General features: G+C 41.5%; 1 protein-coding gene and 1 long non-coding RNA gene across 8 annotated transcripts in view; one reads left to right on the top strand and one right to left on the bottom strand.

Annotated features, from left to right (window-relative positions):
• LOC109934810 (sodium/potassium/calcium exchanger 2) overlaps window positions 1-24,832 on the top strand; it is a 72,452-nt gene that overhangs the window by 25,064 nt on the left and 22,556 nt on the right. The window contains exon 3 of one of the 7 annotated variants that reach the window (XM_048595299.1): window positions 4,889-7,972. The exons of 5 other annotated variants lie outside the window; for them this stretch is intronic. In XM_048595299.1, coding sequence (XP_048451256.1) covers window positions 4,889-4,915 — 27 coding nt within the window. In that variant the 3' untranslated portion in view covers window positions 4,916-7,972. Of the gene's footprint in view, window positions 1-4,888; window positions 7,973-24,832 lie in introns of those variants that run through there. One more of the 7 variants, XM_048595301.1, reaches the window with a different exon arrangement.
• On the bottom strand, window positions 2,223-22,032 carry LOC125482820. The gene is made up of 4 exons (XR_007261801.1): window positions 20,947-22,032; window positions 10,066-10,164; window positions 5,088-5,187; window positions 2,223-2,670 (listed from the first exon to the last, which is right to left on the bottom strand). It is a non-coding gene; the product is annotated as an uncharacterized LOC125482820 (long non-coding RNA).

Here is a 24,832-nt window from a genome sequence, read left to right as displayed (position 1 = left end):
GGAAATGACGGGGAGGAGCGTGCGGAGGGTCGGGATCACTGGGAAATGAGGGGGAGGAGCACACGGAGGGTCGGGATCACTGGGAAATGACTGGGAGGAGCATGCGGAGGGTGGGGATCACTGGGAAATGATGGAGGAGTGCGCGGAGGGTCGAGATCACTGGGAAATGACTGGGAGGAGTGTGCGGAGGGTCGGGATCACTGGGGAATGATGGAGGAGTGCGCGGAGGGTCGGGATCACTGGGAAATGACAGGGAGGAGCGTGGTGAGGGTCAGGATCACTGGGAAATGACAGGGAGGAGCGCGGTGAGGGTCGTGATCACTGGGAAATGATGGAGGAGTGCACGGAGGGTCGGGATCACTGGGAAATGATGGGGAGGAGCGCGGTGAGGGTCGGGATCACTAGGAAATGACGGGGAGGAGCGCGCGGAGGGTCGGGATCACTGGGAAATGACGGGGAGGAGTGCGCGGAGGGTCAGGATCACTGGAAAATGACAGGGGGAGCGCGCGGAGTGTCGGGATCACTAGGAAATGACAGGGAGAAGTTAGTTGTGGAATGAGAACCTTGCACATCAAACTGATGTTGCAGCAAGGCAGGCCGTGAGTGTAGGTTTTCCCTCCCCAATGCCTAAAGGAATCAGTCTGAGGAAGTGAAAATCAAAGAGGAACTTTTTGACAATGAGGTCAACCGCCCTGTACAATGGGTGTGGGGAGCGAGGAAAAGTGTATGGTGAATTGTTATTATCCTTCAGTAATTTTTTTTCTTTGCAATATTTTCTTTTTAAAGGACTGGGAGTGCAGCTGCAGCCCTGGAGCAGTAATCCTATTCCACATGGGAACTCCAGGACTCATGTCCTGCATATCCACATCTGCAGGAAGTCTCCTCAAATGCAATATCTCGAGCTCCAGGCTTGAGAACTTGCTGCAGTGACACCAGCTGCTAGCCATTTCCATGAGGTTGGGAACTATGTGAATGGTGTATTTGTAGATGTGGTCACACCACAGCTTTAAGAGCATGCAGGAGAAGAAAGATTAGGAAATCACCAGGCAGGTAGCACAAGAGAACGCTGCATGCATCCTGCTCTCAACCAGTGTTCAGTTCTGAAAGCCAATGAATGTGATGGTTAATCTTGTGAATGAAGGTATGGTTGAGGGTGTTACATTACAACTGGTTCGCCTGGTCAGGGAAGTCAGCAAGAAGACCGAAGATCAATAGTGTTAGATTTGCTGGTTAAGGCAGGTGTTTCTGTGGCTGCAGGTGTGAATCTAATGTGGCATTTTTACTCCATGGAACCAGGCTGAGAGCTCTCACTGAACAGTGCATGGGAAGTGAACAAGCAACTATTGTGGCCCACATCTGTACCAATGATATTGGTAAAAAGATTTGGACTTCAAGTCAGAATTTAAGAAGCTGGATAGAAAATCAGCAAGCATGATCTCAAAATCAGGTAGTAAGAACTGCCGATGCTGGAGTCTGAGATAACACAGTGTGCAGCTGGAGGAACACAGCAGGCCAGGCAGCATTATTTTCTGAAGAAGGGTCCCGACCCGAAACGTCAGCTTTCCTGCTCCTCTGATTCTGCCTGGCCTGCTGTGTTCCTCCAGCTGCACGCTGTGTGATCTCAAAAGCAGTTGTCTCTGATTTACACCCAGCACGATGTTCAAATGACTAGAAATAGTATAGAGCAGATGAACACATGATAGGAGAGATGATATGGGAGAGAGGGCTGTAGGTTCTTGCGACTTTAGGATTGGTTCAGAGAGATGGAACCTAGACAGGTTGCCCATAAATTAATAATGGGCCGATTTCCTTGTGGGGCAATTTTGTTAATTTAAATTCTCCCTAATAACACTAACTTGGCAGGGATTAGCAACCAAGAGATAATTCTAAGAAGGGATGCCAAGGAGCAAAAAAAAAGTGCTGAATTAGGATATGTTAACATTTAGTGGGCTTTTATTGGAAAAGTAAAATATTAAAGTTTAAATTATGGTTACTGTTCATGTATATGAACGTGCAGTGTGTGATAAATGAGATCAAGTAGCATATGAGGAATATAATGCTGTGGCAATAAGAGACATAGGTCAAAGAAGAGAAGGAATGGGATTACAGTAAAATTGTGATGTGTATAATTGCAGGAGGCACATGTTAAAGAGAGCTTTTAGAAAGCCCCAAGATAACTCAATTTGACCTCAACATGCTCTCTCAAAAAATAAAAAGTGACATAATTACAATTTTCACATTTATTATTATTTTTCAGTTTCCTTCACATCTTACAATAACCTGAACATGCACAACGAAAGCTATTGCAAAACATTGGATAGTTAGCTCTGGAAACACTCAGTAATCTCTAATTTTTTTAATGCTTAGTATGCTACTTGTGGATGGGTCCACAGCACTGTCAATGCAGTTAAACATGGTTTCCATGTTAGCGTGCAACATCTTAGAGCATCTCTACAGCCTTTGCGACTTCAGCTCAGGAAACAGGAGGGTGAACATGTGGACATCAATAAAAGTTTTCAGGGTCTTCAGTTTCTACTGTTTGGTACATTTTGTCCACTTCCCGATTCGCACGTCAAAAATGCTGAATGTCCTCCAGGCGGCTTTGTTGGCCTGGTAGTGTGTGCGTAGTGTCTTGACATTTCGCAAAGCATTGTGGCTTTTTGGACTTGCCTATAACAAAAAAGAGCAGCTTTTAGTGGCATCCATGGTAGTGCAGACCACAGGCAGTGACTTGTTTCTTGTTTCACTCCCCACAATTAGACATTTTGATTTGAATGTTAAACAGTGATCTGGTAAAAAGATGGTAAGATAGTCTGGCTTCAGCTGTGTTAGACATGAATGGTGGGTGCCTGTTGAAATGTATGAAGAGACTATTTCGCAGCCATCGCTCGAGACTTGTCAGTGATTTCCTGCACTAGCGAGTCCTAAATTCCCCCTCGTCCTGTGACAAGCATGCATGAATTTGGCTAATCCACAGTTAGTCTGGTTCTTCACTTCACAGGTACCTTTTTGGAACAAAAAACAGTACAGCACAGAAACAGGCCATTTGGCCCACCAAGACTGGGCTGACACATGCTTTTCTAAACCAAAAGCCTTTCGCCTGTATGCTATCCGTACCCCTCTATTCCCTGCCTATTCATGTATTTGTCATGGTGCCTCTTAAATGTTGCTATTGTATCCGCATTCAGCGCCTCCTCTGGCAGTACATTCCAGGCACTTGCCACTCTGAGTTTTTTAAAAAACCTGCCTTTCACATCTCCTTTAACCTTAAACCCAAGTCCCCGAGTAATTGATGTTTCTTTCTCATCAGATTTCTTGTCCAGCTGACACAAATACTAACAGCTTTGCCATAACTGAATTTTCCATTGATCTGAATTTGACTTGTAGCAACTTTACTGTAAATATTCCTGGGTACAAAGTGAATAAGGAGGGAAGCATTAGCGATTTCAGCAGAGTATTGTAGTGCTGGAGAGTGGGAGGTTGCAGAACCTTGGCTAAAGCCAAGAAGAAGGGGATAGGTGCAATTACGTTATTCATAGGAACTAGTGGGGGAGATGTTGAGGAATAAATTAGTGAAACAATTATAGTTATAATGGGGGAATTTATCTTGGTTGATATTTGGATAATTAGTGTGAAGGGCAGGAGAGCGCTGAAGTGAATTTTCTACTGAGTATGTTTCTGTCCACAGAGAAATGAGGCAGGCTGGACCATGTCATTCTGAAGAACGATGTGGGTCAAGTGTTAGTAAGGAAACATTTAAGAAATCTGATCACAACGTTTAAGCTGGATATGGAAAAATGACAAGAAACTATACAGAATGAGAATTATCAACTAGGGAAATGCCAACTTCAGTGAATCTGGGCCATATAAATTGAAATTAAAGATTTAGCAGGCAACATTATAACTGAAAAATAGGCTGCCTTTTTAAGAAGAGAGAGTTTGAGTATAGTCAAGATATTTCCACTAAGGTGAAAAGTAGCAAAAACATATCCAAAGTTTTGCTGGATGATGAAAATAGAAATTGAGATGAATCAGAAATGGTGGTGCTTCTGACAGATATCTGATGGGAGAATATGGTTAAGAACCAATCACTATATAGAAAATTTGAGAAGGCAAGTGAAGAAGCAAATTAGAACAGCAAGGAGGGGAAGAGGAGACTAGCAGCTTATATATGCAATGAATCCAAAAAAAAATGTGGTAAGAGGAGCAGGGTGTCTAATTAGGGACAGAAGGGCGATTTGTGCGTGGAGGCAGGAGGCATGGCTGAGTTACAAAATGAATACTTTGCGTCTGCCTTTACCAAGGAAGGTAAAGCTTCCCAGGTCATGGTGTATAGAAGCTAGATCAGACATTGAAGTGTCTAAAATTTGGACAGGCTTCTGTTTGAGCATTTGGGTTGGAATGGGATGCAATGCATCCAAAAATACGGAGGAAAGTGAGGGAGAAAATGGTCATAACTTTTTTCTTTTTCCTCTCCTTCATTTGTTCATGCTCTTTCCTATGGTCTCTGTTGTTTTCGCGTTCTCTCTAAGTGCACCGATTTAGTGACAAAGAAAATCTTTTTCATACAACAAATGGTTGGGATTTGCAGTGCACTGCGTAACAGTGTGGTGGAAGAAGGGCTGATGAGACTTTCGAAGGAGAAGTGTATAATTGTCTGAATTTGCAGGGCTTCTGGGGAAGATGAAGGGGAATGGCACTGAAGCAATTGCTCCTCTAGAGAGCCACCAGAGAGCCAGCATAGACACAGCTGATTGGCCTCTTGTGTTGTAATCATTCGATGATTCTATGGTTTGTTTGCGTATATTGGAACAGTACTCTTGATCTGTATCCAAAATTTTGAGCAAATCATAAAATTAGATAGTAATCCTATCCTATTTGCTTTCAGATTTACATCAAAAAAACAAGCATTTGAGTTACGATGTTTAAAGAACAAAAATTCTACTCAAGTATGACTGATGTCGGCTAGCTTGGATCAAGGATTGATCAAGTCATGCACAGTTAACATGAGAAATTTGTCTAGACTGATCTGAAAATAAAATGTACTAAACCCCACGGATTGAAGAAATAAAATGTGTTCCACATACCAGCAAAGCAGTGCACAATTTTCTCTCCAATTGCTGTTGTCTGGCTGAGTTCTTGATGGGAGAACATTCACCCATGGATTTACGGAGGAGTGAATTGAATCTGTAGATGTGGAACAAAAATCAGCAAGAACATGATGTCAATTAAACTTAGAGTCATAGAGATGTACAGCACTGAAACAGACCCTTCGGTCCAACTCGTCCACGCTGACCAGATATCCTAAATAAATCTAGTCCCATTTGCCAGTATTTGACCCATATCCCTCTAAACCTTTCCTATTCATGTACCTATCCAGATGCCTTTTAAATGTTGTAATTGTACCAGCCTCCACCACTTCCTGTGCCAGCTAATTCCATACACGCACCACCCTCTGAATGGAAAAAATTGCCCCTAATGTCCGTTTTAAATCTTTTCTCTGTCACCTTCAAACCTATGCTCTCCAGTTTTGGGCTTCCCCACCCTGGGGAAGACCTTGTCTATTTACCCTATGCATTCCCCTCATGGTTTTATAAACCTCTGTAAGGTCACACCCTCAGCCTCCGACGCTCCAGGGAAAATAGCCTCAGCCTATTCAACTTCTCCCTATAGCTCAAACCCTCCAACCCTGGCGACATCCTTGTAAATCTTTTCTGCACCCTTTCAAGTTTCATAACATCCTTCCTATAGCAGGGAGACCAGAATTTGATCAAATACCTTTTCCTATGGCATGATGGTATCTAGAGATACAAAATGTTGTTGCTGTTTGACTCATGATGTAAGAATTGTAATACTGGAGAATCTTTGTGAAAATTCAACCTCCAAAAAAAAACACACCATATAACTAGTGAAGAAAACCAATGAGCAGGGCACAGTGTTCATCTTGGAGCTATTTATTTTCAAAGGATCATCCAGAAGTCCCTGGTTTACTTGTTTTAATATATCAAATTAAAATTGCTAGAATATGACTCATTCTTCAAGACAGCAGTTGTTACAAATGACAGTACTATTTCATGCTAATACTACAGACGGAACATTTGCTTTTTATGGTCTGTAATATCTGTTGTGTAGTCTTTCAAGATTTGCTGGGAATTATGAAGTTAGGGGAGTTTGTTTGAATTCTTTGTGCTGTGGGAGTGCAATTGTTCTTTTTGAATTGTGCTGTGGAAAATAAAACAATCAAATGCTGTAGCAACTTGCATATTCTGAATGCTGGAACTTCTAATGAAGTCGTGCCTCCAAGTGAGAACATAATTGCTGCTTTGCAGAGCTAAGCCCACAACGAGCAAGTTTGCATAATTTATCATTACGTACCTTTTTTAGGAATGATTAACCTAATTTATTGAAAACAAACTGCAGAAGCTGTACTGATAATTGTATTGCTTTCAGATTGATTATGCTCAATACATTTTTTTTTACCCTCATTATCCTGTTCTGAACTTCAACGTGACTAATGCTCTGGTCATACAAAGCACAAGTTTGTACTGTGTGGTCATCACTTTTAATTATCACTGAGCTTCAAGACAGAAAAGTCACATTACTGCTAATCTCAAATTCCAGTTAGTTTTTTGTAATTGAGTTTTCTACAGTAAAGCAGCTGTTGATCCATTCAGATACCTTGTGAATCAATTTTTATTTCAGACTTCCTTAGATGTTGTATTTGATCCCATATCATTTTGTTCATTACATGGAACCTCTATCAGGCATCCTCTAATTATGAAGAAAATCTTCAGCAGTAAACAAAATACAGAAGAATTAGTATTTATACAATTTTCTTGCCTAGATCCATAATTATTTTGCTTACATTTCTTGCCAGCCTTGATACCAATTATCGCATATCTAGTTTTCAATCTGTTTCCGTTGCTAGGGTAATCAGAGGCAAAACTCTTATTTCAAATAACTTTTTATCTTCAATTATAACCCAGTTGACCTGTCCATAAGACAATGTCTACTGATTTTATTTTTCTTTTTGCTAAGAATCGTCTGGCAGTTGATTTTTCCCTGATACAAATGGACCTTTTAAAATTCAGCGACTTTTGAACAAGGGACAGCTGCATAACTGGAAAGACAACTTTTTTTTACACCACTGACGGTTTTTCTGACTTCTTAATTGTCTTTGTAGTTTTTCTGGAGAGAATTTGCAATTTACACCCTTGCCATTCTCACATTTTTAGAATGCAAACAAAAATATACTTTTTTATAATGGTTTTGAGCATAGGGATGGGAGAGGCATATATTAGCTGGAACTCTGACGTGATCTGAAGATTTTTCCTAAAGAACAAACTGGACTGTTCCTGCTAAACTCTGATTTTCTGCAACACACTTCAAGCTTGGTTACAATCTTGATCTCAGTTCGTAGATTAATTGTTTATCAATCCGATTTCAAAAATTATTATTTTTCCTAATTTCTGCAGAAATTTCTCCATAACCAAGAGATAAACAGAACCCTGTCCTTCTAACCCTAGTTCACCATTTCATTTGTTTCAAAGGAAAGCATTTACAAAGTATTCTAGGTTTGTACAAAAAAACTAAACATTTATTTAGCCCCTGTTTGAAGCACTGAATATCACAAAACACTTTACAAGCAATTTAAATGTTCATAAAGTGTAGTGACTGTTGTAATGGATGAACTTCTAAAATTCCAGACTTTATCTAAAAAAAGTTTCTGCCTCCTTTTTCCATTTTAAATGTTTGATAATATACTTGATAATATCAGCTGTAAACCGGTCTAACTGGTCAATTTCTAATGAACTTCTGAGTTCGCTCTACCAAGTGTCTATATCTATTCCCTTGTGCTACCTAATTAACAAACTGTTCACCTATGCGTTCCTTTGAGTTTCTTCCATTGTACAATTCCTATTCCCTCCTTTTTGATGTGAAAGCACAAATAAAGATCGCTCATAGTAATCAATCTTATCATCTGCTTGGTTTGTAGTAAACTTGGCAGCGAATATAGTTCAGTTTCTTGACGCAGCATGGATATTGCCTTTCTCAAGCCCTTATGTTCAGTGAAATTGATTTGGTGACCAAACAATTCCAGGTCATTCCTTCCTTTGTATCCTGTTGCTTGATAGCATCAACATCCATTTACTTATAGGTATGCAGTTTGTTGCAACACAGGGATAGCAAACCAAGCTAGCTTCACTATCACTAGATTCACAATATTCAACTTAAAAGATTCACTGACCCTAAACATTGCTTAATTGTTTCTGACCAGACTTTCCAAGTAACAAATATTGGACACCAGCTTTATAATGTAAACAAAAAATTAACAATTTATTAAAATATTATAAGATTATTATAACTTTAGCAGAATACAGATGAACAGCAAAGCAGTTTAATTAACATCTATAATTTTGGCCCAATTTCTTTGATCATAAAACACCCAATCTGACACAGATAGAACACTGTTAAGGGATTAAATATAAAAAGAATATAAAAGAAACATAATTTGCCAGTTTGATAACTATTTCAATGATGAATACCAGGTCTTTATGAAATCATTGGATGATGGATTATATCATAGGCATTAGGATTGTATATGTTACATTCTGAAGTTCCCAGTCAATGCAGATTGCACATCTCAGGAGAGTTTTTTAACTTATGTCTTACAGACTGTGTGGTTCTTTACTCAGAACTTTCAACAAGTTGATAACAGGAAAATAAGAAAGCAAAGCCAAAACTAGCTTCCCAGTCTGGTGGCTTCCAAAGCCCTATCACAGCCAGTTCACCCTTTGGTTTGTTTTCCTTTTTCAATATTCTCTGTGGTTGGCTGGTCTGAACGAGTCTGCCTTTGACTAATTCAACATTTGACCAGCTTTCAGTCCCATTATACTGTTTGGAGGGGAGCTGGGAGTCGTCCTGGTATCCTGTCCAGTATCTCTGATGTTGGGTTAAGATTCCTTTTGTGTCTATACTGCTGTCACATAGTGAATTTAAAGATTACCGTTGCAATCTTAATTCAGCTATGGTATACAGTATAAGACTCACCAAATACATGGGAAAAAGGAGTAGGCCATTCAGCCCTTCTAACTTGCTATAATGTTAAATAAATAGCTGAAAATCTACTTCAACTCAATTTTATGCACAATCCTCACTCTTTAAATTCCATTTCTACCAAAATATCTATGACCTCTACATTGAATATATTTAACAACTGAGCATCCATAGTTGTCTGGGGGATAGAGAACTTAAAGTTAATGTCCTTTTGAGTGAAGACTTTTTTTCCACATCTCTAAATGGCTGACTCCTCAACCTGAGACTCAACCCAGTTTTGATTCCTCAAATTGTCTTGGCATCTGTCCTGTCAAGCTACGTAGGATTACAGTGTTCCTTTCCCAAAGTGAAATCGCCTGTCTTAAGCTTTTAAATTGTTTCGACCAAAGCTAAATACCTCCTTCGGGTGACTGTGTGGAATTCGCACATTTTCCCCATGTCTGCATGGTTTCCTCCGGATGTAGTCCACAGATATGCAGGTTAGGTGGATTGGCCATGCTAAATTTCCAAGTAGTGCCGGGAATGTGTAGACTAGGTAGATTAGCTGTGGTAATTGTGGAACTATGGGGAATCAGAGGCAGACTTGAAGGTCTGAATGGCCTCTATCTGCACTGTAGAGATTCTATGATTCTAAATCTTTATAATTGCAATGCTGAAATCTATGATTTTGGTGATGCTTGGCTTTCCGATAGGTTTAATAACTTCATTCTGATTCCTTTAAATTTCCTTTTACATTTTTGAATTTATACATCCAGAAACAGGGAATGTTCAGTTCTATCTGAAACTTGGGAGGACTGTGAATTTTAATGAATTCCCAATAATTTCACAAAAATCTACAGAAGTCCCCTCAAATGGGTTAAATACAACTTTTCTTGGGATTTTTGGACAAATATTCATTGCAGCCTGAACCTTTCCACCCCATTTTCTGGTGGAATCCGTTGGGTTTTGCTCAGTGACTGATTAGAAGAATCTGAAATTTTTATTTCAACAGAGCATTTGTCTACATACCATAGAGCACTGAGAATCACATGCCATGTCAAACTCGGAACTTTGTTGAACTTCGTGCCAGTACTCTGTCTATTCCATAACATCACAACTTGCGATTCACTGGAGCAATCAGAAAATAATTTGACAGTTACATGAGAAATCAGGGTCAATTTTTAGAGAGAGCAATTTTTAAAGAACATTTGAAGTGAGATGGGTGTAGTTTAGAGAGGCAATTTCAGAGCTTGCTACCAATGGAGCAAAGAAAACTGAAGATGTGCAACCGAATAGAATTGGAGCATGCTGAAATCTTGGATGGTTATGGATCTGGAGGATATTTGAAATGGGAAGGATGAATTGATAAAGATCCTCTTCATGGTGATTGAGAGGACATGGGGTTGCAAGTTCTGCTTGGGAAGATATACCAAGGTATGTTTCTGCCTCATGGTCAGCGAGAGGGATGAAGTCTACAGTGGAGATGCTTTCACTTGCGGATAGATCGCAATTAGGGATCTTAAGCGGAAGAACATCACAAATAAATGTAGTAAGATATTCATGAAAAAGAATCTCCATGTAGAGAATTGTTAGAATGTGGGACTCGTACACTGTGTAGTTAAGGCAAAGATCAGAGATATTTGATGGGACACTTGACAATCACAAGGGAGAATGGAATACAAAGTTATAGTGATATTGCTGGAGGAAGGTCATGAAGCATGAGCAGTGGAGTGTTCCTGTTGTGCTGAATGGTCTGGTTTTGAATTTTAACCAATTTCTTAGCAATGTTAGATTGTTTTCATCCAGTGATGCTCAGATTTCCTCTGTTTACTGATGCAGAATGCACGTATGATCCCAAGGAATTAAAGCATGAGATTTTGGACACATTGAAATTGTCCACCAGTACCAACCTGCAACTGTTCAGTGCAGTGTTGAAGTCCCACTTCAGAATGCAGCTGTTTCCAAAGTTAAAAGAATTCAAATATGAGGGTTTACTATCAAAGTACAGAAAATGGAGAAGTGATATTGACTTCCATTGCTTCACTGCCCATGCAGTCACTGATGGTCACGCTGGGGAGAAAAAGAAAAATCCAATGGCTGCTTTCCCCCAATGACAAATGGCTTGTTGATCTTCATTGTCACATTTGAGATGTACTTTTGGTTGCTAAAGCATGACTTTGTATGTCATTTTCAAGCTTTGATGTGGCGCTCATGTTGGCCTGGGGTGGACAGAGTCAGAACTCACAGGACACCAGGTTATAGTCCAACAGGTTTATTTGAAAACACACAAGCTTTCTGAATGCTACAGAGATGAAGTGACTTCACCTGACAAAGGAGCTACAGAGATGAAGTGACTTCACCTGACAAAGGAGCAGTGCTCCGAAAGCTCGCAATTTCAAATAAACCTGTTGGACTATAACCTGGCGTCCTGGGAGTTCTGACTATTTCCACGCTTGACTAATCTAATACGTTCTGAAAAGCAGAATACTGCAGATGCTGAAAATTTGAAATCAACACAAGAAATGGTGGAAAATAACTCTGGTTAGGTAGCATCGAGGGAAGTGTAAATGACAAAATTCCTTCCACCGGGGCAAAAGGAAAAATAATGGGAGGTAAAAGAAACAGATGTTCTGGGAGTAGATGTGTTGCTGAATGATAGTTTTCCTTTTTTTTAAAAAAAGGCCTGAAATAAGCTACGAAATGTAAATAAAATAGGGCAGTAGTTAAATGGCTACAATTGTTGAACTCCATATGGAGTCCAAAAGACTGTAAAATGCTTAGTTGAAAGATGAGATATTCTTCCTGGAGTATATAGTGAACCTCCATGTTCCAATTCTCCATATTTTAGCAAATCTTTTTGTTTACAAAAACAAAGTTGCTGGAAAAGCTCAGCAGGTCTGACAGCATCATTGAAGGGAAAAAACAGAGCTAATGTTTCGGGTCCGGTCACCCTTCCTCAGAACACCGGACCCGAAACGTTAACTCTGTTTTATCCTTCACAGATGCTGCCAGACCTGCTGAGCTTTTCCAGCAACTTTGTCATTGTTCCAGATTTACAGCATCTGCGGTTCTTTTGGTTTTTAATCTTTTTGTTTAATTTAGTTCATTCCGCACCAACCCAACCCCCACCCACCAGCCCCCCTTCCCCAAAATGCTTGAAGAGATGAGGACTGTGGCAGATGTTGTGTAAGGTGATGGTATTGAAAGGGTTAATGCTGAAGGTTGTATTAGTTTCTGTCCAATCCGATTGTGTTGTAAGGACAGGTAGGGAAAGACAGAACATCTTGATCTAGAATGAGACAGACCTGTTATCCAAGGTCTCCCAATTGCTATGGTAGCAATGAGGACCATGCCAATGTAACGTGTACCTCATTGCTGGTGTGCAATAAACTACATCTTGTTTCTAACAGCAGCTTCTCATTAGATATGTTCTGAGGAGGGGTCACTCGATCCAAAACATTAACTCTAATTTCTTTGCACAGATGCTGCCAGACCTGCTGAGCATTTCCAGCAATCTCTTATTTTTGTTTCTCATTAGACTACCTCATGTTTTTCCTTTTACTGCTTTAGACCAAATACATCCTGCAGATCAGTCAGAAATCATATTGGTGCTGGTTGGCATCGTATGTTTATACAACAGTGAGAAGGATCAAATAATTGAGTGGATTCGCCCCAGAGAGATACTTGACCCCTTCCAGTCACCTCAGCAATTAAGTTCTGGGTGAGAAGGTCCACTGGTGACTTAGACAACTTGCCACCAATTAAGACCCGTAAGTGGTCAATTACTGGCCACCTAAGAGCCTTAACCTGCCCCTGTCCTTGTACTTGCCCTTCCAGCAGGCAAAAAAAAATGGCAGCTTTCCCAACAGGCAAACTAGAGTGACTTGCCTTTCACCAGTTGCAATCGAGAGGTGTGGGAGCTGAAGGAAAATGAGTAACATCTGAAAGCCACTGACATGCCCTTGCCTCTGACCTCCACAGGCCAAAAAATCAACTCTTAATTGCTTGCTGGTCCAGCTCTTTATGGTTGCCCAGACTAGGCAGGGCAGGACATTCCTCAGCTCCCTGTAGCTTCCAGCTTCTGATTCACTGGCAGCTTCAGGCAGGGCAGATGGTCAGTGTCAGGGCTCCTGACCAGGCGAGAAATTTCCTGGATAGCACGTAAGTACCTACTTGATACAATGAACCTTCTCACTACTGAGGATGGAGAGTTAACTGCCCTTGAAGTTGCCTGCCCCAACTCTTACTGCTGAGAACTCTATACCCTGGTGGGCCTCATTATCAATCCCTTTGGGCCTAATGGACTATATTTTGTCATTCTCTCATGCGCTGTCTCTCTCACGTGCATGCATTCTCTTCACTCTTTATCTTTTGCTCTCCTGTTTTCCCTGTCACACATGCCCTTGCTCAAAACTTATTACTTCACTACCATTTCCCCAGTTCTGATGAAAGGTCACGTCCGTGAAACCTAACTCTGTCCTTTTCTCTGCACAGATGCTGTCTGGAGTTATTTTCCAGCATTTCAGTTTTTTAATTCTAATACTTCTTGGGCTAAATTTGCATCCTTGATAAACTGTGGCTCAATCAAAATTCCACTGTATATACCTTGACCCCGGCCCCCCAAATTAAAATTCTTATTCTTCTGTTTTAAATTCCTTAATGATGCCACTTGTCCCCTCTCTGTACAAACTGCAGCCCCATCACCCTTCTTCCTCAACTCTGCATTCATTTCATTAGTTGACATTTCTATTTTCAGTTTTCAAGGGCCCACTTTAGAATTTGCTTTCTAAAATTGTTTTATTCTTTCCGGCTTTCCACTCTTCTTGAACACCCTCGTGGAAATCGGACCAGGCTTTTGCGATCCCTTCTGACATTTGCTGCTTTGATCTTACATCCATATTCCAATTTCAGTTGTGCCTGTGTAACATGTCTGTAGACATTTTCTTATGTTAAAGTTGGTGCATAAATACAAGCTGTTATTTATATAGCGCACTGGATTCACTTACGTTTCAATGAAGCAATATCTAACCCCTTCTGCCATAAATAATGAAACTTTCTGTGCTACTACACATTGTTACTCAAACCCATTAACCCACTTTGGAGGATTTCTGTTATAATACGTATCTTGGTGTGAAATTACACTTTAAACACCTCGCATTTTATGCTTTTGCCACTGGAGAGTAACTATTAAATTTACAACTATGGACATATTTCATCTGAATTTTGAATATGATCAGGATTGCGGCAATTAAGATCCTTGTGCCTAATTCAAGAACCTAACTTTCTGTTTTGAACAGGAAATTGTGCAGAACTTGGAAACGAGTATGATTAGGTGTTGAATTGCCTGTCTGTGTTTTAGTCACACACAACTCCTCACTGAAATGGTTAAGTGAAAAAAAGAATTTTCCTACCCGATCACTTGTCCAATCACCTCTCCACCCAGCCCTGATCTGATGCACCTTCTATATGTCTTTCTTAAACTCAGTGACAATCGGAAGAGCTAAGCATTTTCGATCAGTTGTAGTTGATTTAATGCAATGTTCAGTGTGTCCTGGAAAAGTCAATCTCAGCATGTCCACGTCAGATGTACGCATTTTGTCAAATTTGAAAGTCGCCGTGATGTGCCACAAAATATTGAACGAGAAACGCCTTCGTCTAAAATGAGACAGTCAAGACAGTTTTACAGTATAACCCACTGACCACTGGTACTAAATTAAAAATTAATTTAGTGTAATTAAATACAGGTACGTACAAGATAACTCCCCCATTGCTAAGTTACAATCTTAAATTAAAAATTAATTTTGTGTAATTAAAAACACATAGAAGCTCCCCCCACCAAGTTAACTTAGACTTCAATTAAAAATTAATTTTGAGTAATTCAAACCAGCATCTGACACAATGCATGTGTTGTGGGAATTCAAGGCTATCACCAAACTTTAGGTCCAATATTTACATTAATGGAGGATATAGCAAAGAGTTATTCAAACTGTGGATTTTTTGCTTTCTACTTTGGGCCACTGTTTCTATCTACTTTTTTAATGTTGTCTTGGCAGCTTGCAGAACTCTGCTCCACCATTTGGTGAATTTTAAGATTTATCCATAAATTAGTTTCTTAGAACAAAAAAAACTGCAACAAATCTTTCTGGATTTGGTAAATCAAACAGCTTAAAACACAACAACCTAGAAGCTTAGCAAAATATAAATACAGGAATTGGTGCAGACTGCAGATAGATGAGCCATTGGTGCTAATCAATGTTTGGTGCCCAGTACTGTGAGGTCAGATATTCAGGAAGAGCCGCATTTTCACATCTTAAATCAGATTCAGTGAAATATTGGTAGCACTGTTTCTTTATAACTGCGAAATACTTGTAATAATTCTAAATACAGTTAACCATGTGAACGGATCTTCACTTGATACATCTTCAATGGAGGAAGTATGAGATCCTATTCCATATAAAATAGGTCTCAGCTATTTATAATCTTTCTAGTGACTTGGATGACGGGAATGTATTCAAGTTTAGTTCGTTAGAATTGGAATGGTGAGGTTGTAAATAGATATTGAAACGTTAGATGAATGAACAAGAACATGGCAAATGGAACACAACATGCAGTGTGAGGTTATACACATCGATACGAAAAATAGAGGAGTAGATTTATTTGAAAATGCTGGAGATTGGAATGGGTCAGACAGCGTCCATGGAGAGAGAGCAAGCTAACATTTCGAATCTAGATGACTCTTCAGAGTTGAAGTGAAGGGGACAGAACTTATGCTGTAGCTTGGTAGGGGAGGGGGGGTGCGGAGTGGGGGTAGTGGGTGTAGGGTGCTGTTGGAGGAAAAAATGTGAGAATGGCAGAACAACAGTGTGTTTCCTGCCAGACTTGATGGGAAGACATGGGTGTGGGGGGAGAGGACATAATAACATGCTAAAAGATAGGAAAGAAAGGGTTCAAAATTTGAAAGTTGTAAACTCAATATTAAGTCCAGAAGGCTTTAAAATTTGTTTTTGTGAATAATGGAAGAGTGAGACATATTTCTATCCACAGATGCTTACATGTTTGTCTGTGCTCAAATTACAACTCAAGCATACAGGAGCAGCAGGCAATTAGGAAGTCAAATAATGTGTTTGCAAAGTGGTTGTGTATTAGGGTGAAGAAAAGTCTTAGTATAGTTACACAGGGCAGTGGTGAGGTCATCTGTAGAGTACTGTGCACAGCTATGAGTACTTTGCCTGAAAGGGAATGCAACAAACGTTCACTAGGCTGGCTCTTGGAATGAGTGGATTGCCCTATGAATGGAGGTTAGGGTGTTATTTTCTAGAGTTGTAGAAGAATTAGGGGTGACCTAATTGAAATATGTAAAATTTAAAGGTCTTGACAAGGTGGATGCTGCTCAGATATTCTAGAATGTAAGTCATAGCGCAAGGAATTGGCCATTTAGAACTGATATCGAAAGGAATTTCTTCACTCGAGATTGTGAATCTTTATAATTCTCTACTCCAGTGAGTTATGGGATGCTCAGTCATTGAGTATATTCAATGTAGACGCTGATAAAGTTGATTAAGGGATATGGCAATAATTTGGGCAGATGGAGTTGAGTTATTGGGTCAGCCATGATCTTGTTGGAGGGGGTGTTCAAACTCTAAGGGCCAAAAAACCTATTCAGTTCCTATTTCTTACGTTTAATGTAATCTGAGCTGGTTAGCTGTGACAGAAACCTAAAGACATTTTGGAACAATAGTTTTGTTGAGGGTCATAAATGAGGTAAGGAAGGGTTAGGTGCTTCTAGGACCATGATGACATATTGGATTCACTGTTTCAGAACTATTGGAGAATCAATTTTGTGTGTACAATGAAGGGTTCTTAATTTCATGACGACTTCCCACCTATTACCTCTTCTCAAAGTTATTCTCTTTTTCCTATGAAGAGTTTAAGAAACTTGCTTTTCCCTTTAATTAACCTGTCTCCCATACTTCTCACGCAACCCACCATCAAACTATTCATTCTTCCAAAGCCCAAATATGTCCAAGATTGCAATAATATTTCCACTCCTTAGAACAAAGGATTTGAATTACGCTATTTGACACCTTGAGTCTGCTCCAATATTCAATAAGATCTAGGCTGATCTGAACTCTACCTTCTTGCTTGTCCCTGTAATCCTTGACTCCCCTATAATTTAGGAATCTGTCTAGATCAGCCTTGGAAAATGTTCCCTGACAGAGGGTCCTCCACTCTCCTGCGTAGAGCATTCCAAAGACTTGTGACTCTCAGACAGAACTAATTTCTTTTCCTTGCTTAAATAAGCTTTTCCATTCTGAAACTCTGGGCCCTAGTTCTAAATTTCCCATTCTAAAGAAGGGTAACTGGACCTGAGTTGTTAAGTCCACTTACTTTTTCTCCACAGATGCTGCCAGACCTGCATCCATGCAGGTCTGCATTCTTGATTTTCTTTTTCTAAATTTCCACCTTGGGGAGACGTTCCCTCAGCATCTATCCTGTCACATCTTTCCTCTGGAAACAGCTCCCTGAATCTTGTCTGAATTGTCTTAAATGTATCCCTCCTTAAGCAACAAACTCTACGCAGTACTCTAGATGTGGTCTCACCATCGCTCTATGCTTTTCTTCCTGCTAAATTGCAAGAACCTCACATTTTCCCAAATTTTATTGCATCTACCAAACTTTTACTCACTCTCTTGACTGATCTATACAGACTGTATCTTCACAAATTATTCCCCAGTATCTTTGAAGCCAGATTTGCTCATGATGCAGTCCCCTTGATTTGTTTCTTTCCAGCCATCACTATTGATTGCAAACAGTTGAGGCTGCAGCACCGATACTGGTGGCACCTTGATTGTTTTCCAAGCTGTAAATGACCCCTTTAACTTCTTCCTCTGTTTCTGCTCAGTTGATCATTTCTCTATCCATTTCAGTATATTACTTCTAGAAGCATGAGCTCTTATCTTGTCTAGTAACCTTATTGAATGCCTTTTAGAAATACAAATATTCTACAGCTACTAGTTCTCCTTTGTCTGCCCTGTTCATAACATCAAGAACACAGTTTCACTTTGATGAAATCATGTTTGCACTGTTTGATCATATAATGGATTTCTAACTGTCCTGTTACTACTTCCTTAATAATATATTCTCGTACTTTTCCCATGGACTATGTTAGACCAAGTGGCCTGTAATTTCAAGCTTTCTATCTCCTTCCTTTTCTTGAATAGAGATATTACACTGGCAGTGTCCCAGTCGGCTGAGATCTCTCTCGCATGTAGAAAATTGTGAAAGATTACAACCAAGACATTAGCTTATCTCTTCTGGAAGTTATTTTAAAACACCATGATTCAGGTCATCGAGTTTAGGTGATTCATCAAACCTAACTCTATTGGTTTGCTTAGATAACAAGGTGTAAAGCTGGATGAACACAGCAGGCCAAGCAGCATCACAGGAGCAGGAAGGCTGATGTTTCGGGCCTAGATCCTTCATCAGAAATGGGGGAGAGGAAGGGGGTTCTGAAATAAATAGGGAGAGAGGGGGAGGCGGATAGAAGATGGATAGAGGAGAAGATAGGAAGAGAGGAGACAGACAGGTCAAAGAGGCGGGGATGGAGCCAGTAAAGGTGAGTGTAGGTGGGGAGGTAAGGAGGAGATAAGTCAGTCCAGGGAGGACGGACAGGTCAAGGGGGCGGGGTGAGGCTAGGTAGGAGATGGGGGTGGGGCTTGAGGTGGGCGGAGGGGATAGATGGGAGGAAGGACAGGTTAGGGAGGCGGGGACAAGCTGGGCTGGTTTTGGGATGCGGTAGGGGGAGGGGAGATTTTGAAGCTTGTGAAGTCCACATTGATACCATCGGACTGCAGGGTTCCCAAGTGAAACATGAGGTGCTGTTCCTGCAACCTTCGGGTGGCACCGTTGTGGCACTGCAGGAGGCCCAGGATGGACATGTCGACTGAGGAATGGGAGGGGGAGTTGAAATGGTTCGTGACTGGAAGGTGCATTTGTTTAGTGCGAACCGAGCGTAGGTGTTCTGCAAAGCAGTCCCCAAGCCCCCATTCGGTTTCCCCGATATACAGGAGGCCACAACGGGAACAGCAGATACAGTATACCACATTAGCAGATGTGCAGGTGAACATGGGGCCTGGGATGGGGGTGAGAGGGGAGGTGTAGGGGCAGGCGTAGCACTTCCTGCGATTGCAGGGAAAAGTGCCGGGTGTGGTGGGGCTGGAGGGGAGTGTGGAGCGGACAAGGGAGTCACAGAGAGAGTGGTCCCTCTGGAAAGCAGATAAGGGTGGGGAGGGAAAAATGTCTTTGGTGGTGGGGTCGGATTGCAGATAGCGGAAGTGTCGGAGGATGATGCGTTGGATCCGGAGGTTGGTGGGGTGGTACGTGAGGACGAGGGGGATTGCTTGGTTTGCTTAATGCTTTGTCTGTAGTAATAGTTTTTATAACTTTACCCCTCCCATTTGCCCACTGACTTCTTACTGGCAGATTTGATGTCCACACACTGAAGCCTAGGTAATATTAGTTCCAAGCTTTTGGCATTTCCTGTCTTACCACAACTGACAGATCAGTCTAAGCTCTGCAGTTCTGCCACATGCACTCCAAATGGTGGTGAACCAATACAACAACTTACTGGAGGAGGTTCCACAAATATCCCCAACCTCAATGTGGGTGAGCCCAACATGTCAGCGCACCAGGTAAGGCTGAACCCTTCACAACAATGAGTGCCAAGTGAATAATCCATTTTGGCCTCCTTCATCACTTTCCAGCCTCTTAGATGCCAGCCTTCAGCTGTTCAGTTCACTCCACATGATAACAAGACAGGAACAAAGACAATGACATGGCGAAGGTTATGGACCATGACAAAATTCCATCATTGATACTGAAGATTCGTGCTCCAGAAATATCCGTACCGTTATCCAAACAGTTCCAGTAGAGCTGCAACACTAGCCTCTACCTGATATGGAAAATTGCCAAGTTATGTCCTGTTGACAAAAAGCGGGACAAATCCAACCCAGCCAATTACTGCTCCATCAATCTACTCTTGATCATTAGTGAAGTGATGGAAGTGTCATCAACAATGCTTTTAAGGACCACTTGCTCAGCAATTACCTGCTCACTGACACTCAGTTTGAGTTAGACCTGGGCCACTCAACTTCTGAAATAATTACAGCCTTGCTCCAAAACTGGTCAAAAGGCCAAACTCCTGGAGTAAGATGAGATTGACTGACCTTGACATCAAAATAGCGTTTGACTGATTCAGGCATGAAGGAGCCTGAGCAAAACTGGAGTCGCTGGGAATCGAGCAGGGGAGGGGGAGCTCTGGTCTCACACTGGCAGATAGGAAGATACTTATGATTGTTGGAGAGCAATCATCTCAGCTCCAGGACATCTCCGCAGGAGTTCCTCAGTTTAGTGTCCTAGGCCCAACCATCTTCAGCTGCTTCATCAATGACCTAGCGCCACCCCTCCCCATCATAAAGTCAGAAGTGGAAATGTTCGCCGATGATTGCACAATGTTCAGCACCATTAGCGACTCCTCAGATACTGAAGCCATCCATATTCAAATGCAGCAAGACCTGGACAACATTTGGCATGGGCTACTAAGTGGCAAGGAACATTCATGACTACACAAGTGCCATGTATGGGAATCTCTACCAAAAGATAATCTATCCATCTCACCTTGATGTTTTTTTTAAACTTAGTAAGTGGATGTGCTGATTCTGAGTATTAATTGCCTATCACTTGGGCGAGCATTACTTGCTCTTGAGAAAGCAATGAAATTGCAGTGTCTGAATCCCACACCATCAATATTGTGGGATTATCACTGATCAAAAACTGAACTGGATCAGCCATATAAATACAGTGGCTTCAACGGCAGGTCAGAGGCTAGGACTACATCAGTATGTAACTCACCTCTGGTCTGCCTGACCACCATCTGCAAGGCATTAGTCAGCACTCTCCACTTAAGGTGTTTGAGAAGATTTGTAGCTCGGGTTGTGATGCAGTTGTTGACTTGTTCGCCAATCTAGTAAGTTTGTTCGCAAACGTTTCATCACCCTGTTAGGTAACATCATTAGTGTGCCTCCGGTGAGGCATCAGTGTTCTGGAGCCGAACAACAACAGATTTCCCTTCCTGGACGTAATGGTCGATCGTAAGGCCAACAGTGAGCTCCAGACCAGCGTACACAGGAAGGCCACCCATACAGATCAGGTACTTAACTACAATAGCAATCATCCCAATACCCACAAACGGAGTTACACTGTTCAAACGAGCCACGACACACTGCAGTACCCCGGAGCTACGCAAAGCCGAGGAATAATACCTTTACACCGTATTTAGAAACAACGGTTACCCGAAAAAGCGTAGTACGTGGATAACTACACAACAGGAAGGCACAAAATGTCCAGAGACACTAATCACCCTACCATACATTAAGGACATATCTGAAATGACCACCAGATTACTCCACCCCTTAGGAATCATAATAGATCACAAACCAACAGCCTCAGTACGACAGCTACTGATTAGAATTAAGGATCTGACAACCACAACTAACAGAACCAACGTTATTTCCAAGATACAATGCAAAGACTGCCAGAAACATGACATAGGGCAAACTGGAAGGAAGCTCGCTGTCAGGATTCATGAACACCGACTAGCCACCAAGAGACACGACCAACTATTACTCACTTCAATACATATGGACAAAGACGGACACCAATTCAACTGGGACAACGGAGCTATCCGAGGACAAGCCAAGCAAAGACACACATGAGAATTCCTGGAGGCCTGGCACTCAAACCGGAACTCCATTACCCAGCATGTAGAACTGGACCCCATATACCAACTGCTAAAACAAGTCCGGAAGTGATGCCACCCGCCTCAACACCAAGACACGCAAGCGGGACAAAACACTGCTTCACCAGAGCCGCACTGATGATGTTACCTAGCATGGTGACGAAACATTTTGTGAACAAACTTACCAGCTCAGTGAGCAAGTCAACAACCACTGTCCACTTATCTGGATGGGTGCAGCTCCAACAGCACTCAAACTTGATGCAATCAGGAGAGAACATCCTGCTTAGTTGACGCCCCATTCACCACCTTCAACACTGCTGCCGCTGTCATTTGGTGAGGGGAGGCAGTGTACTCCATATATAAGGTGTAGTAACTCACCAAGCCTCCCTTGACAGCACTCTGCAAACCTGTTGTGACCTCCTCACCTCGAAGGGGCAATGCTACCTGCCAGTTCAAGTACACCTGTCCCAATAAAACCGCTTCCCCTTTTTGCAGTACATGCACTAATGCTCCATAAGTCAAACCCATTTTCCCCATGTGTATTTGAGCCAAATTGAATCTTCTGATCTTATTTGCACACTCTCAATTTGCTTGTGGTTCAGACGCTACAGTAATCTAGAAGTTATTATTTTTCACTGTTTTACTCTAACTCCTGGATGTGCATAATCTCTCAGCAGAATCTCTTTTTTGACTTTGTCATTTGTACCCACATGACCTCATAACTGGATCCTTCTCCTTCCATTCTGCAGCACCGAAGATGTGGAATGGACTGTTCCCACACTGTAGGGATTCTATGATAGGTCAACTTAATGCTGGTACAGGCAGGCAACACAATGTTTGTGATCCATACCCTTGGCTGGATGAGTATCCATCCCGTGGACCATACTGTACACCAAGCCATTTAACTCTGTCTCTCTCCCCCCGGTCTTCACACTCTACTCTATTTTGAATGGGCCGGTCGACCACTGTGCTGCTGTCAGCCCACTCATCCTTCCTACAGGCCTTGACCTTCTCCCTTGCTGTGAAAACCTCTTGTTGGACAAGGGCTGAGGCTACTCGAACGCAAGCTTTCTGATGTCCCATACCTGTGCTTGCTTCATGAAACAATGTCCAGGTAACTCTTCCACACTCCCCCAATCCTATTGCATCACAGGGTCTAAAGCTCAGAGTTGAGCTCATCAACTCCGAGTTGCATTTCTGATGAAGGGTCTAGGCCCTAAACGTCAGCCTTCCTGCTCCTATGATGCTGCTTGGCCTGCTGTGTTCATCCAGCTCTACACCTTGTTATCTCAGATTCTCCAGCATCTGCAGTTCCTACTATCTCTGATACAATTTTAACCCCACTGCGAAGCCTCTTCTAAGGATGCCTAGCCTGAAGAAGTTACCCCGCTCCCTCCGGACAAACCTCCATTTCTGAAGAAGGGTCTAGGCCCGAAACGTCAGCCTTCCTGCTCCTATGATGCTGCTAGGTGTGTTGTGTTCATCCAGCTCTACACCTTGTTATCCCAGTTGTAGTTCCTTGAGTTGTAGACGTTGAATGTAGGTATGGTTCCTGTGGATCACACTGGTATCTGCCAGCTCCCACAGGCTGCAGTTACAGATCACCACCTGGCTGGCCATAATTATTGTATTGTATTTTATTTAGCTAATTATGTTTTCGAGTTTTGAACATCACTTAATTGTCCATTTGTGTAAAAACCTTGTTTAAAATCCAACTAACCTGCACATGTTTGGACTGTTGGAGGAGACTGGAGCAGCAGGCATGGGGAGAATGTGCAAACTCCGTGCAGACTTTAATCTAACTTGTAAGCTCAAAATATGCTGTTCCATCTTTGAGCTTCCTTTTAGCTTCCTCATCTTATTGAAATTGAGACCCATCAAAGTCCTCTTTGTCCACCAAATTAAATTTATAGTACTTCCCGGCACCTTCAATCCTCTATTTCCAATCATTTGCCTAGTATTATAACTCAAAATTAGCATCAATTGATCATGACAACAATTTACCCAGGCTGTTTTATTGCCATCAGCATGATTTGTTTTCCACAGTTTCTACAACTGTTTATTCTCACCAGTCACATTTCACTCGATTGAATAATTTAAATGTTCACAGGCGGACAGCTATTGCAGATTGTAATAGGAAATTACCTTACCAAAAAAAAATTGTTCATGATTATTGGAATTTTTTTTAAGATTAATGTCCTGCAGCTCCACTTATTTGATGGAATTTTTGTATGCATACACAGCTGTGCACAATGGTTTCTCTTTTTAAAAAATAGTGGAGGAAACTGTCAGAGAAATAGTGATGGTGCTACGATAGAAGTTGTTAAAAATATTTGAATGCAGTATTTGTATATTATTCTGAGTCACTCTGCCATGTTCAACTGGTGGTATTTTTCCCATTGAGACTTGCATAAGGTTTTTGGAATCTCAAAATTCTTAAGCATCTTCAACTTTTGAAAAATAGGATATTTCAAGTCACATGATTCACTCGGTCTAAAATTGAATATGTAAGGGATAGATTGAGGATTAATTAAACTACTTTGGTTACATCATTGCCTAAAGCTGGATAGTGTTTCAAAAAGGAAGCAAGCCTCTTGAAATATTGCTTTCTGGCGTCCTTGATTCTTCTCTTTGTGATCTTTTGTTCTTGGCTGTACTGAACTGGGCCTCATTAAAACACATAGAACATAGAACAGTACAGCACAGTACAGGCCCTTCGACCCACGATGTTGTGCCGACCTATTATCCTACTCTAAGATCAAACTAATCTGCATTTACTACATCTTACTATCATCCATGTGCCTATCCAAGAGTCACTTAAATGTCCCTAATATATCTAACTCTACTACCACCGCCGGCAGTACATTCCACGCACCCACCACTCTCTGTGTGAAGAACCTACCTCTAACATCTCCCTATACCTTCCCCCAATCACCTTAAAGTTATATCCCCTCATGATAGTCATTTCCGCCCTGGGAAAAAGTCTCTGGCTATCCACTG

This window comes from Rhincodon typus, chromosome 3 (assembly GCF_021869965.1).
Source record: "Rhincodon typus isolate 14 chromosome 3, sRhiTyp1.1, whole genome shotgun sequence".
In the NCBI taxonomy this organism is placed as follows: Eukaryota; Metazoa; Chordata; class Chondrichthyes; order Orectolobiformes; family Rhincodontidae; genus Rhincodon; species Rhincodon typus.
This window is presented reverse-complemented; position numbering and strand designations above follow the sequence as displayed.